The sequence below is a fragment of the Galleria mellonella genome, unplaced genomic scaffold, assembly GCF_026898425.1.
Source record: "Galleria mellonella isolate WM207_F2 unplaced genomic scaffold, CSIRO_AGI_GalMel_v1 utg96, whole genome shotgun sequence".
NCBI lineage: Eukaryota > Metazoa > Arthropoda > Insecta > Lepidoptera > Pyralidae > Galleria > Galleria mellonella.
In genome coordinates, this window is record NW_026442179.1 from 357,170 (window position 1) to 374,158 (window position 16,989).

Sequence of the window (16,989 nt, forward strand, 5' to 3'; positions counted from 1 at the left end):
TACATATAAAGTTACCTACCCTACAAAGACTCGTGCACGGTCACAGCGAATCAGAGTATTATACGGTCCCGATTTAAACAAAAAAGGACCACCTGAGAGCCATTGCGCAGAACGTGAGGGTTTGTTTATTTAGCCCGTACACCCGTCTCCCTATCAATCACCAGAGTCCCCAGTTTTTCAGGGCTATCGCTCTCGTAGGATAAGGCTCGTGGGTGACGTCCCTTGATAGACAGCTTCATGAAAAATCGTGTTCCGGCCTTTAAATTAGCTTATCGCAGATGAAGAAAAAGGAATTCCTCGTCACTTAATAGATCGATTAAGTAATACATCAAAATCAACTATAATTTATCACCGTCATGAATTATGTGACTAATATTATACCATTGTAGTCCGAAGATTTACGATAAATTGATATGCTCATGAGTTCAGAGCTCACAGACAATGAAAACTTCATATGTTAGTATAAAATTTCATTAACCAACCTTCACGGTCGCTAAATGACGTACAATAGAAAGACACCTATAATTGTATATTAGCATCCGTGGTTACGTTAATAAAATACCATTCATACAGATGCATGAAAAAATTGTATGCCTACATTTTGTAGTTCGTTTATATAATTCCGTATTAGGTCTATCCAGGCCCGGGCTATAACTAACTAAAGTCATGACCTTTTTGCAACCTATCTGTCTTTTATTTTTTTTTAATTTAACCTCCAATAATTCATACCAATTTCAAAAGAAATCTTTACAAGCCACTGCTGCCATCTATAACCATTATAGATACCCCTAACTTAGAAATAAAACCGGATTACACATTCGTAAATACAGTATATACTCAAACGAACTTATTTCGGGCCGACCTCGCCGGAAGCGTTGTGACATTAACAAAACATTACCCTTTTTAGTACATACTACAAAAGTTCATCTCTTTTAAAAGGGCCCGAAATTAATTGCCACCTTTTGGGATGTCCAACCTTTAATTTACTTCAAATTATGTAACAGAATCGGAAGTATTATGGTTTTGTATTACATTATTAGGTTTTCGTAATGGTAAAAGTATGGTTTAGGAAAAATTAACAGGTATTTTATGAGAATGAGCATTAAATGTTATAATAAAATACTGAAGGATATTTTGGACCTGCCTTTTAATAAGTTTGAAATTGTTATTAAAATAATTATTGAACAAACATACTAAACGATTACTTGAATGACAAATGTGCATGGTGTTAGTCGATCATGCATGGGCTTCTAACGACCTTGTTATTTTAGACACAGTAACCAAATACACATAATGTTAACAGAGATTTAAAAAAATAACTGTTGAATTTCTTGCGGACTCTTCTTAACAGATGTCAACTATCCAAACCCTGCATTCGTAAAAAAATTACGATTTAAAAGTGCTCGTAAACAAGACTGTTTGAATAAAGACGATTTAAATTGAAATTTAAATAAATAAAGTGTGATTTATTAACGAAGTACTGTGGGTTGGGGGCACGTTGTACTTCTATTACACCTCCTGAATATTACTAAAACAAATAACGTATGATGAAAAAAATAACGGATTAATCTTTGAAATTAAAATCATTGTTTCATTCAGCAAAAATATACAAAACATTTTTCTACAAGACCAACTAATATAATACCCTTTCGGTAATAAAATATTAACATAATCTAAGACTAACTGACTAATACATCGAGTAATAAAAAATACAATTGAAATAAGAGAACAAAACATTCAAATCCGTACCTCACTGTCGAGGACCCCACCCTAGTAGCGTTGCAGTTTTTTAAAAATTTTATTTTACATTATTAAATCAATTTTATCAAACTCCCCCTGTGACATAATGCACTTGTGCCAAGTTGTCGAATCTGGTTGACTGAATCAGCTTTTTTTATGCCGCCCCCGAAGTACCAATTTAGTTTTTGGGAACAAGAAGAAGTCACACGGGGCCAAAAATAGGGGGGGTGTTTCACCGTAATGGAATTTTTACTCAAAAACTTGTGGGCAGGGGCATTGTCATCACGCCCCTTGTTTAGCTTTATAATACATTTTCCATACTGTCTTATGATACAACATCGAACTCTTTCTCGGCCCTCTCTAATCTTTTTAGCCACTTGTACATCATCCCCATACTGTTCTGAGATCGGCAAAAATTTCACGGCCATTCTTAACACGATGTTACGACGCGCTGCTCTTCAAACACACAGAGGTAACTTCACAGATGGCGTGACAAGCCAGTTCGCACCGCACGGCGGTCAGACCAGAACTGAAGCATTGTTAGGGACATAAGGAAGGGGTCCTGCGCTTACCTGGCCTCCCCACTCCTCTTTCTCGCATTCCAGAACACTTTTATACGAACTTTCCTGACAGACCTCGTATACGCCCGTAAGTTGTCGGATCGGACTGAATCAAGATGTAGGGCACGGCAAAATTGTTTATTTACTTGTCACATCATTGTTTATTATAATACATTTACTTTTATATACAACATCTCATCACTGTATACAAATAATCTAACACAATGTTAGTGTGCTTCAAACACACAATAACACTAGGGAAGTAAAAAAGAGGACTGACGGCCTCATTGCTAGCCTATCAGGTTGACCTTCAAACGGTCCCTGTTAGAAACCACCATGAATTCGTCACAATGGGCCCACTGACCTAATTTCATCCTCACCTGTCATCCATCACTAGTACCTTCCTAGTGTCAACCAACACCTTAGACGAAGTTATCATTCTATTTATATCAATAATAATAATAAAAAAAATAGAATAAAATGTTTAGACTATAGTAATGCATTAAATATCACAAAATGTAATTCAATTAACAGTATTTGGTAATTGATAGTGGGTTAGGCTCGAACTCTCGAACGTGTTATCCAAACCTAAGGCAATACACATTTTATGGTTATAAGATACATAACACGCCCAAAATTCTCGAAGAGACCTAAATGTAAAAAAATAACATATATTTTATTAACAGACAGAAAATTGTATGATATTTATTGATTATGATAATGTTTAAAAACATTTGTAATTTTTAACAGAATTTAATTATTTTTTACATCACCTTACAAGAATAAGCAAATATATTTTTATTTTATACAAATTACAAACAAGCTGACAGCCTATCTAATAGAAATTACTGGCCATCGCCTATAAATATGTATAGTGCACCAATACACGGAGATACACTAATACCATAGTGCTTTCCTAAGGACTAAGGCAGGCAGGTACAGCTACTTGAGGGTCAAAATACAAGTGGAAAATTAGTCCTGATCAACTAAAATTTATTCTTCATCTTCTACAGTTTTCCAGACCAGACGACTTTGGTACATTATAGTCAATACCATGAAATTTAAAACAGTTACTTGTAATTAATTTTTCTAAATAAATAATACTTTATGTTTACTATCTATTATTTAAATTATTAATAGATCAATGAAAATTGTGTCTCGCAAAAAAAAACCGACTTCAATTCTGACAAAACCAGTTATTTTAGTCTAAAATTTAAAGTACAAATTCATTTTTAATAAAATTTCTATAGAACCAATCTGTAACTATATCTTTTCAGATAAAAAATAATTTTTCAAATCGGTTTGTAACTGATGGAATTATGACATAATAAACAAAAAATAACCCCTTCTTTTTGAAGTCGGTTGAGAATAACACATCAACATGTAGGTACGTTCTTAAAGAATTATTGTAATCAAATCGATTACAGGTCAATCCACAGAATATAAAATAATTGTATTTTTTTTTTTGTTCTGAGTAATACTACTATCATAGATCACTATATCAGCTGTATAATTTAATTAAACGCAAACGCTTCATCTTAAAAGGGATGACACTGTATTTCAAACTTAATCGTATCTTTTTAAAGTATTTTTTATAAAAACTTACTCCGGGGTAGGTACAGGTAATCAATTACCAAGCCAAAAGCTAAGCTCTCTCCGTTCAAAAGAACTCCATATCTATTGTAAAGATATTCTCAAGAATCTTTTTATCGCATAAAGGAAATAATTAACACGATTGAACGAAACTCTTCAACTTAACAGACTGACCACAAAGGACCAGGAAGAACTGTTCAAATTATTACATCGATTGAAAAAAAATCATACAATTCCACGAATAACGTTTTCCGTTTGATATTAAGATGGGATATATTTGGTCTGAGACCGACATCTGTTTGTAAAATCTTCTAGATCGTTCTTTCAGCAATCAGAAGAATCCGTATAAAAATCTTTATTATTTTTCATTATTATTTAAACTGCTGGACATAAGCCTTCCCCATAAGGGGAGTTTTGCCAGTAGTTGCCACGCTTGGCAGGCGGGTTGGCAATTACAATTAGGCTTTTACAGATATTTTAAGAGGGACTCGACACTGTCGACTCTTATGACACCCACGGGAAAGGACGGGGTGATCTATTCTATGCCAGGGCCACACGGCGAATTATATTGTAATAATAAAAAGCTTATATTATAATAATAGTCAGTATTATAATAATAAGCCTAACTTACTCGTACATTACCTATGTAGATACAAATGTGGGAGTACATTTACAAAAGTTGATATCCTGTAGGTCCAAGTACCGATATAAATTTGAACACTAAACCGAAATTCTTAAAGAATATTCTATCAAATAAAATTGATAATTTTTCCAAATAAATAATAATTGTTTAAAATAAAATTCTTGAAGGTGTCGAAATAATAATGTTTTTAATACATAACATCTTCTCTGAGTCAAAGCTTTTTTTTAGTATACTTTTTTTTGTTTAAAAGTGTCGAAATAATAACGTTTTTAAAATAAATACATTTTTTTTTAGATATATATTTACACACGTCAATAAATAGTTTATTTATTAAAAAAATATAATATTATAACATTATTATTATTAAAACTTATAAAGATCTTATATTAGACAGATATATAATGTGTGAGTTTGTTTCTTTATGACGCCTTAACGGCTTGACCAATCACTATAAAATTTAGCATATTCGTACTATATGAGATGGAGGAGTATATAGGTTTACTTTCATCCTCATCAGTAAAGATATCCCGATCACACAGACGAAGTCGCGGATAAAAGCTAGTAATATATGGATATGACGTCAGACTACTTGCTTGCATATTAAGTTCTAATAAACCAAAAAACTAATTTATTTAAATAACTTTATTGACCAAAAGAAACAATGGTACAAAACGCGGACTTAATGCTAGTAGCATTCTCTACCAGTCAACCTTTAGTATGAACAGTGAATTACGAACGCGGTACTTCATTATTGGGAAAGGTACAGAAAATAAGAACTAATAATATACACCTATATAAAGTAAATAATATATACATATATAACATAAAATGATGATTATAATATACAAATACAAATATATATATACATATATAACTAGATAGATAATAAAATAATATAATAAAAAAATCTTATAAAAATCTACTAAATGTAGATAAAAGGGGCGGCGTAGTCGGTATCCCAGACGGTTTGACGACTCCGTCTCAGTCTTGCCTGAACCCGACAAAATATCGTCATCAACATTCTCCAGCCCTCTCCTACCCTCCCCATTCCCCTCGCATCCCGTAAGCCCGGGCATGCGCCTTTACACACGGGGGGTAATCAAATTGCGATAATATGCCCCTGCACTCAAATCATCTGCTATTGAAATATTTATTGAGTGTTCTTTAACACTAGTTTAGTTTTTTTTTTTTTTTTTTTGTAACACCAATTAAAACTACAAATTCTTTAATGATAAACGCTGTTCTCTTCAAGTAAGTTAAAAAAGTTGAGAAATACATTAAATATGTTATCTACATTTTTTAGACAGTAAAATATTATTATAATTTTTTAACGTTTCTCTGAACTAGCTTTAATGACTTTATTTAAAAACGTTAATGAGAGTTTCGTAACGTAATAATTCATTTAATATACCCCGTGTGACAAAATATTTTGCCGCCAGCTAACCTCACATACACGCATGCGCCATCTCAAAACGACCCGCAGTAAAACGACTGGTCACGTGACTTGACGCGGCATTCGCTCGTCGCATTTCGGCAGTCATCGGCGACTATGCCCAGTGAGCGGGTGTGTCTGTGCGTGTTGTATTAATACAAGCACATAAATGTCAAATGAAATGATTTCGAAAAAAAATAGTGACATGTGACCCGTTGTAACCTGGACATTTGTGGCAAAGTTACATTTTTAGTGTACCGTAGTGCAATTCCTCAATATTAACAGTTTTTGCTCTCTGATTTTGTAAAGCAAATTTATAGTCCTGGTTTTCGTGATCGTGTTTTTGCTAGCTACTGATAAAACATTCCAGGTGGCTTAGGACATTTCTGCATCAAAGACAATGCTGATTATTAGGAGCAAAAAGATTAATACAGTGTTGTGTTTTTAATAGATGAATTAGAATGCTGTTGTGATTCACGATGGACCGCGTGAGTGGCGTGTGTAGGTTTGGAGGAGTAGTTTCAGCGGTTCGAACGAGAACCGGACGAAGTAGACGACGTCTGGGTGCTCAGAGTCAGATAGCAGAAGATATGCCAGAGCCACCACGTCGTGGACTTGGCGCTGTGCTAATACTCGCCTGCATCATAGTATACCACAACTGCTTATACTGTGGATTCGTTTTTGATGATATCAGTGCTATAAAGGAGAACAGAGACTTACGACCACAAACACCTATATCCAATATCTTCCTCAACGATTTCTGGGGAACTCCCATTCATAAGGTGAAAGCTTGATACGTTAAACTCGTAAATGTTTTGTGTATAACACTATATTACTTTATATTTTACTTTATTTTAAAGCCCAAATAATCTTCTACAGCTAAATTTTAATCGGAATTAAATTATTCAAAACTGCTCAAATTTTCGAAGAATTCAATATACTAATTCAATAATACTACTTACAAAATAGAGACTTACATATTTATTATACCCAAACAAAAATAAAAGTCTCCATCAACATTCACAGAAATAAAATATACGTTTATATTATCAAAGAAAATAAAAATACATTTATTTAAGAGGCACAAATGCTAATAAGCAATGCAAAAAGCTCGAGCTAAAATAAACAAGATTCACATATTTACTAAGATTAAGAGGCTATTACTAAAGTAAAATTATAAAGAAACTAATGAAAATATCGATATAGCATCTGAAATAATCAGGATATTGAATAAAATTATTGAAGATTAAGCAACATATTATCATGAATCTCTTGTGTCTCCAAGAATCGAATGAACAATAAAGTTTAGTTTGTACCAATTTTAACAACAACTTAATCTGCACTGAAATCAACAGCCTAATAAAATTAAAAATTGTCTTTTTATAAATACTTAAAAATATATTCATGTACTTATTTATTATATTAGCTGTTTCTACTATAAACATAATATAAATATGCATAATATAAATTCAATAATCATAGAAAATCCCTATTGTTTTTTAAATCACAAACAAATTTATACCAAACATTTACTTGGATTTCCTTTTCTTCATGTGTATTCTTATTGCAATGTTATTATAAAATTTTCCACAATATGTTAGTTTTTTTTTATATTTTTATCAATGCCTATTTTTGATCTGATAAGTTGTATCAAATAAATCGCAACTATTTGACATAATATAATAATTATCAGCTAATTTAAAAAAAAGAAGAAGATTATCAAATTCGTTTATATTTTATTATCTCCGTTAGTTATAAATCGATCAATTTTATCTAAAAAGATGTACTTTCAGATTGGTGTCATAGAAATATTAACAAAATCGGTCCAGTCGTTTACTTTTTTATACAAAAGTAACTGATTTTGCTACATTTAAAATTTATTTTTGTGAAACCCAATCTTAAATAATTGTATATTACAATCACGTTTGCCACGTGGGGATTGACGATCTCTAAACATACTGTGTTGTTTTCGGTCGATCAGGGATTAATCTACGACTTCAAGCTGTCAAATCTAATTAATATAGATATACAGACTACCATCGTTACTGTAGTGTAAGTAAGGTATATTTTTGAACAGCTTAAACTAAATCAGGCATCTATTTGTTCTCACTGCAATTATTTAATGTGGTATTTCTAAGTCTTACTATTGTGGCGTGTAATATTACTAATAAATCCAATTTTCTATTTTCAGTTTGAATTTTTACAGTTACAGGTGAACTTACCTTGATAAATTACCCACGTCGATCCCGACTACTAAATACTTGTTTCGGGTTTTCAGTCTTCAACTCAATTATTATGATCATTTTTTCGCCATACAGGTAGCAATTTTACATAGAAAATTAATACTGTGCATTATATGATTCACTATAATAGACATCAAACATTCTGTTTATTAATTTATATTTCCTTCAATGTCATCATACAAAAATAATTATCAAACTTTAATCAATTCCAAAACTGTAATAGCTTCTTTATTGCTACATTGGATTCGAACGTGCTCTTCGAAATTGAATTACAATTATATCAACGACAAATATCAAGAATCTCTGTATCTGTTGCATTCGTGACGATATTTTCTCTTGTTCTTTACCTCCCACGCTCTAAACCCTTTTGAAAATACTTTTTTTGTTATTTATCAATTTTCAAATTTATTTAAACGTTTATTTTTAAAATATATGAAAATCTGAATCGATTATCCACAGTTTTATATAAACTTTCAAGATTATTTTGATGCTAAAAATTTATATATTAAGTAAATGTAGTTTCAGTATCTGTTTTGATCATTTGATACCATTTTTGTTTCTGGTATTTATTTTAGTAGTTATATACAATATATATAAATTTCATCAAAAACAAAAATCTTTAGTACGCATCTTTTATCTTGGGCCATGCTTTTTTTAAATGCTTTTTTTAAAAAAATGAATAATATTAAATTTCTTCAAATGGACTTTTTAATCATAGTGCATCTATTCTGTAAAAATTACAAAAATATTTTTTATATCTAAAATTAATAAATGTAAAAATACTCGTATGCCGAAGAAGGGCAATAACCTGTGTTGAATAAATTCCGCACAACTCGATTATAAACGCTTGAGAGGTAGAATGTGTAGATATGTAGTCGCAAAATACTGCGACACATTACCTCTGTGCGGGTGTCATAAATCAACCATTTACGTAGGTAGCTGGGAAATTTATGGATGTAATCATCATGAATGTTTCAACCGTGTGCATTACCTCGATTTACTATTTTATAGAACAACATTTTGACTGCGAAATGTCATTGAATTTATGTGTTTTATTATAAGATTGAAACATGTTTATTATGATTTGTTGTCAACGCCTCTTTGTCTAGTAAAGGTGGGGCTCGAATTTAGTGATATTATCTCTCTTGATCCTTTATCAACTAGGTACTTACGAGTATATTATAACATATAAAATAAAATTTTGGTGTCGCTTACATTGAAATTGGGGTTTTTCTTTCGGATTGGGATAGTAAACTACTAGATCTAAAATATTATATTTTATATTAGCATAAAATATTATATTCAGGTCTCCGAGTTATAGACATTGGATACGTTTCAGGGAAATATCCTAAAAAGGTTATTTGTGTTGGGTATATATAGTATTATCTAGAAATGAATCTTTCTTTATACAATCAAAAGAAAATACAGTACATGAACATTGAGATCATCAGTTCAATAAATATTTATGTCTTAATCCTTCTCAGTATAATATAATACAAAAGTACGATGAGGACGCAATCTGGCGTGTGTATTGTAACAGAAAGAATAATCAACGTAATCGCTGTTTCTTTCTTCATTCAAATGTATTCCATTTGAAGCTTTGAATGGAGCGCGATACTTTTGGTTGGAGCTCGTAAACTCACAAATTACTATTAGCGAGGCTTATCATCAGTATATATATTATTGTCAAATACAAATAAAAATTCTTTTAAAGTTTTACACATTTAAATAAGTTGATTAAAAAAGAATACAATTCGTTATTCATTTTTAAATAATAGCATTTTTTTTATTTATCACACTATATTTTTTTTTCCAATTGTTAATCGATTTTGATCTCTTTACAATCGACAAGTTTCACTTTCTCCTATATCCCATATAAATTTTGTAACAATAAAAACTTGTTTTTTTTTGGATATCAAAATATGTACTTATTTGGCAGATACTTTATAATGATGACTGACATAATTGTATAGATAATTACTAGAATAAGATAGTAATAATGAAAATTCTAGAATCATACCTCCGTAATTATATATATTCTAAATACTTTTCCATTAAAATATATTATACTTAACATTATCTTAGAAAGCAATTCAGTTCGAATATAGGCCAAATAAATGAATCGATTAAATTTTTAATCCTCTTACGTAGATACTGAATCGTTACCAAATAAATTAATTCCAGAGTATCTGATGGCGACGTGATCACGTTCAATGAAAAGAGATTTAAGGTTTGCTTTAGACGAATTCCTTTTATAATACAAACCAATTCTATAGATTCGGACTTCTCAGTCTCCATATGGAAGTTGGACAGTATGTTCTATAATTACGATTGTAAATGTTTTAAATTCAAATAAACTTAAAACAAGTGGATACACGAGCATATAATCTGTTCTTATCTAGACGATGCTCAACTATTTAGTTGTCAATGCTTCTGATAAAGCTATAATGCAAATATTCGGTCAATAGGGAACAGAAATTCACCTACGATTTAAAGTTTTATTTAACAAAATCGCGCGGCTCCCATTTAAGCCAATAATTATTCCACGAGCTTAAAAAGCTCTCTAGAATTTCGTTTTCGGTAAACATTTTATTTTTTTATTATATGTTATTATTTAAAATCTTTGTGTGTGCTTTGTTAACCGGCTTCAAAAAGAAGAAGATTCTCAATTTAGCTTTTTATGTTTGTTACCTCATACTATGAATTGTAAACTACTTAATTTGGATTTTTTTTATCTGAAATATTATAAATTAGTCCCATAGAATTTTTATGAAAATCGATACAAGATTTACTTTTTAAACCAAAATAACTGGTTTTGCAGCAAAATTACCAAAATTTGTACATAATTATTATGGCAATAAACTCGTTCGACTAAAAAACGCATCGTCAAAATTTCTTCTCAATTTACAAAGATATTGCCCAACAAAAAAATAAATCAATAAAATTGAAAACCTTCTGTTTGATGTCGTTTAATAAAAAGCAATAAATAAAAAGTCCATTGTTAAGAATCACAATATCGCGGACAACAGGATACTGTTATGCATTTTTTCATTTTCTTATTTGGATTTCTTTTTGCGTCAAAAATTATTATGGTGCCTAATTAAAAAAATATATGTATATATAAAACATTTTATGCCTCTTACTCACATCAGTTTTTAATCGTACTGTTCAACAATTTGACTCTTGATGGACTAAACTATATATTCATCTATATTCTACTTACTACATATATCCTTTTTGTTGAATTGAAGTGTCGTATGTAGTTGTGCTTATAGTTTCTCATATTAGTAAACACCTAAAACGAGTGATATAAAAACAAAGTCAGAATAAATATGTATCTTTTTAAACACTCCTAAAATGAGACAATTATACCGACTGAAATAGGATTTCAAACGAGAATAATAGGCAAGAAAAGTGGTTTGAAATAATTCACAATTTAAGACATCTTACGTTTGCTTTGAGAGCCAAAGAGTACTCGTAGCATAATTTGCACATAAAATCGTTATTAATAGAGACACAGTAGATACGCTAATTCTGTTAAGACTAGAAAACAATTCTGTCAGTAGATTGGTAAACAATCAAATCTTGAAAATTGGAAGTTCCCCTCGTTTCGTAAACAGACTATTTCAGCAAAGTTTGCCTGTAAGAGTTTGCCGATTGTTTCCCCAATACCCAGCTGCCGTGTGATTATTCAAATAACATCGCCGAAACACAATCCTATAGATTAAGAAGAGCAGACGAGGGTCACTGCGTATTTTGGGGTACTGTTATTAATATTATAGGAGGTGTTCTCACATAAATGTATCGTTAATATAAAGTCCTTATGTGTGAAATTTCTTTAAAACTGGTTAGTTGATTAATTTTGTTTAAATTCGCTACCTATTAGTATGTGTGCGACTGCCAACATTTGAGGATTGATTACTGTTATTAGTAATTTTAGAACTTTCCATATTATTCCTCAACCTTTTCAATGTATTTTTTAAACTCTGGAAAACGGCTATAATAATATATGCTATAATAAACATATTTTTTGTCATCTTTTTTTATATTTTTTCAATTTGTGTCTTTTTTTTGTGTGGTTAATTAAATTATATCTATCTATATCTAATTTAAATATGTACTCATATAAATTATTGTTACTGTATGTTTTAGTGCAATGAAGTGCAAAAAATATATTGTTAAGCACTAAACTTGGAAAACGGCTGAAACAATTCACCAAATTTTTTTGTAGGTTAATTAAAATATTAATACCCGAGAAAGGTTTAAATTGGCCGAAAACGTGAAGACCCAATTTTTCTTTTTTCTATACAAACTGTTCAAAGGCTGTTACACTCCAATAGTTTTTTACAGAACGTAGTCTATCGGGTCAACTAATTTCAAATAAAATGTAAATCAGAGCAACAACTGGTAGGCAGGTAACTAGTGATTCTTCCTACGGTTATGAAACGATCCCTTATGCGAATGTACGTGGATTAATGATAATGTTATTGTGATTACGTTCCGTTTGCATGGCGTTGATATAACGATGAAACTCGTATTCGAAAATAACCGGCAATTTCGATTTTTGCTTGGTTACAGAAACGGCGGGCGATATCAAAGAGAAGTATGCAATTTTCTCAGCAAAAAAAGCTACTTCAAATGTAAACACATACACGCACAATGATGAAAGACGAGATCTTTCGTAGATATCTACAATTCCAAATATTTTTATTTACAATGCGGAGTCGCGTATTTACTTGTCAATTTTACTTCGTAGTAAACAGTCATTATTTCGCAAAGAAAGAATGTTTTAGTTATAACAAAATACAGAAACAACTTTAAATATAAAAACAACCAAAAATTGTAAAAATCTGTTTAGGATTGATAACGTAATCATGTAAAAGTCGTGATTTGGAAATCGCTTAATTTTTTTTTATTTCAATTTAAATGTATAAATATATACTCGTATAATATTTGAATTTAGATTTCTAAGTAGTATGAAAGATCGATCTTTACCATTAAAAGTCGACAATCTCACACGTAAGAACATAATATTAGTATAACATCTTTTTTTATGCAACCTAGAATGACAAACTAGCTGACCGTCTACCTGATAGAAAGTGGTAACAGTCGCCTATAGACATGAGCAGTAACATGGACATAACAGAGTATACTGTTTCGCCCATGATACCCCCTCATACGTTGCTATTCCTGAGGACTTGTACCCTGTAAATTCACTGCCATATCCCACCCTTCAAACCGAAACACAGCCATACAAATACAATTGCTTCACGGTAAAAACACGAATGGAATAGAGATGCCCAAACAAACAACTTTTGTACAAAGTCTCCCTCTCATAAATCGTCATAGTCGTAGAATACTGACGGATCTGACAAATATTAAATATATATATATATCCGTCTGTATTCTACGACTATGACGAAATGTAGTCAAATTATGTGAATGCTTTTATATTTTTAACTAAACTTCAAAAAAGGAGAAGGTTATATGTTGTATATTTTTATAAGTCGTTGAATATATCGCCCATTTTTCCGTTAATAGTGGACCGATTTCAAAAGTTTTTTTTTTATTCAAAACAGTAAATATACTCCAAGGTACCGACTTTAAACACATTTTTTCCTTAAAATTAAATGTCTGATATTAGTTTATTTTTCGCTTTTGCTTTTTATTTAATGTTTTGTTTTGAAATGTTTAATGTTTTTAAAAAAAAATTATTATACTCGTATTGTACCACAACATGACTTTCTCATCACGATATAATAACACAATATGAATATATTTTTGAAACGTGAAACATTAACTGATTGTACAAACAAACATTACTTTAGTAAAATCCGTGCGACGAATTTGGAAAATTTTAATCCATGCCCTCTCACCATATACAGTGGATGGGGTCGACAGGGTTACTAAGTATTTAAGTAAGAGCTTAACGCCATTTCACACGTCAGCTTAACTGAATGCTATATTCGGAGTGCAAACAGGCCAACAGGATATAGCGTTGCGTATTTTTCAACAAATTAAGTAAACATCACATTTTCAACATCTCTCTCTCATATAGTATATATATATATATATATATATATATATATATATATATATATATATATATATATATATATATATATATATATATATATTATAACGAGTTTTTTATTCCCCATATTAGTTATTTATTAGTAAATAAGTAACACTTTTTCTCAGAAAAAGTATCCTATATAGTATATGTTATTTACGTTGTCCATCCAATCATTTTTAATACTGCATGCACGGATAATCTATAATTTTTGTTTTTATATGTTACACGATCGACCCAGTTTTGTTAACTCTTTGTAACCGTTACGGTTTATTTTTTGTTGGACCTATTAATTTTAAAAATGTTGTTACCGAAATCGGTAATCTTTTATATTATCTTACATATTTACATATTGTGTTACATCTTATTATCTTAGATTGTTTATAAATTGTACCAAGCATAGAAGAAGATATACAGATATAAATAAACAAAATATAAATATATTCCAAAATATCTGTGATCGCTATATACTTACTTACGAGAACTTATTTAAATAAGTTCTCGTTCACCGTATTATAATATACCGTATATTAATATTCTAATTCTTCTATAAATTATAATATTAAACAACAAAGAAAAATTACTTAGTGTAAACATTATACGAAACTAAACAACAAAGTTCCATCCATTCCGGCCAGAACAAAATCTTTCAAATTAAAAGCATTCTCAACAGCACTAAAAGCACTGGATATTAATCATTCCATCCAAGCTTAAGCTAAAACATAGGTAGGTATTTAGCCCAGAGTTTGCCTTTGGTTTTGCGAAATTCGCGTTGGCTACAGCACTCGCCCGTTCGCCGTTCGCATCGATCAATGTCAGTAGAATAAGTTTTTCGTTGGGTTCCGTTGAGGCATCGGCCCACTGTTCGTTTGCAAACTTTCGTCCGGTGTCACTTTAAACATTGGCTTTTATAGTTCCCTGGTGGCAGTGGTTTAAAGATTTCCTTAGAAATTGACGGATTGCAAGTTAAGACTGCGCAGACGAAAGACAATAATTTGTTCGCGTAAACAATTTTCCTTTTTATCTGCAAACGGTGTATGACTAGAAAAATACGTGTATGGATAGCATACAATTATAAATGTCTTATATTTTCGCCCAAGATAGTCTTTCTTTCGATCTTAAAGCCTGAGAAGACGAGACAACTTATAACAAACTTATTTTTGAGTAATATATAGATATATTATATATATTACAATTTTTTAACATATTTTATTTTTTGTTATCATCACCTTTTAATCTGTGTACATACTCAATTACACAAAATACATATGTAAATCTGATTAAGATGCCTCTCCATTATAACCGTTGATCCATTGTTTCGATTTCACAAACATAAAGAGAAATTTGGTCACATATAAAATGTCTCTCGTCTGACCAACGTTGTTTTAAAATGTAATTACAAAAACCAACATTTCCTAAAGTAATAGGACAATTAAACAGTCGATACTGCTCAATAATAAACACAGCACATTTTCACCTTTTGAATAGAAAGAGCATAAACATTATTACCGCTCGAAGAAATGGAATAGCGACCAATTATATTTGGAGGGAGCTAATAATTATTGTTAATTTCCTTAAGTCCAAATTACTAGTATGTATTAAAACATGCCAGTAATTTAGTTAAACTGCGAATAATGACTATGTTTAATAAAGAAGGCGATAATTAAAGAAAGACCAAATATATAAATAAAGTGACCATGACATTGATATGAAATATTAATGTGTTTTCAAAAATATTCCGTTTCTAATCTATTCTGCCATTAATTAAAATTTTTAAGTATGATCCTGATAATGATGATGAAATTAAATATATTATAAATAAAATATAATATATAGGCGTACTAACGCTTAAATAATTTTAAAATATATAATTTTTTTCTAGCTCCTGCAATTGATATACTGTATTCTAGCAATTTATATTTGCTAACTGATCAAGTTTTGTTTTTATGACAATCTTAGTGGTGTAGCGGTCTAACACCCTGCCTCACATTCCTATGGTTGCAGGACCTCGCACTTTACAAATATTTGTATGTTTTCTATGTAAGTAGATACTTTATGGTATATTTAAAATACTATAGTTTATTCTAGTATCTAAAGGAATAATATAGATAAACTCTGTTCAAATCCAGGGCTTTATTTCTTTGTCTACTGAGCAATTTCAAAAGAATAGCCTGGAATAGTTGCATCACATGTTTAATTTATTGTGAGATTTGAATCAAGTATGAATACAAGCATGTTAGGGAGTACAAGATTGTTAGTGAAGGTAACTAACAACCCCATTGCTGTAAATATACCCTACCAGATTTATCTCCACGCGGTCCCCTCTAAAAAACAATGTGTGATGAATTCGTCACGTTGGGCCATCTGAACTGACTAAATTCTCACTAATCACGAAACTAACAACGCGAACGAGGGATGATCATTAAATTTTCATCCAATAAAAAAAAATAAAGCATGTTTTCTTGATAATATTTTTCTTTTTGGGCAACGCAAAAAATCATTACTAATATTATAAATGTGAAAGTGAGTTTGTTTATTATCTCATAGCGTCTAAATGCCTTAACCAATTACTATGAAATTTGGTATACACTAAAAATAAGGACATAAACTATTCTTTATTCCGGTCAGTGAACATATCCCAAGCGAACAAGGTTGCGGGTAAAAGCTTGTATGCTATTCGTTATAATTCGATTTAATCGATAAGA

The 16,989-nt window shown here is 30.7% G+C and overlaps 1 protein-coding gene across 1 annotated transcript in view; it reads left to right on the forward strand.

Annotated features, from left to right (window-relative positions):
- The first annotated feature begins 6,040 nt into the window (after positions 1 to 6,040).
- Positions 6,041 to 16,989, forward strand: part of LOC113519356 (protein O-mannosyl-transferase Tmtc3) — a 197,031-nt gene continuing 186,082 nt past the window's right edge. The window contains exon 1 of the mRNA XM_052902800.1: positions 6,041 to 6,750. Coding sequence (XP_052758760.1) covers positions 6,448 to 6,750 — 303 coding nt within the window. The 5' untranslated portion in view covers positions 6,041 to 6,447. The remainder of the gene's footprint in view (positions 6,751 to 16,989) is intronic.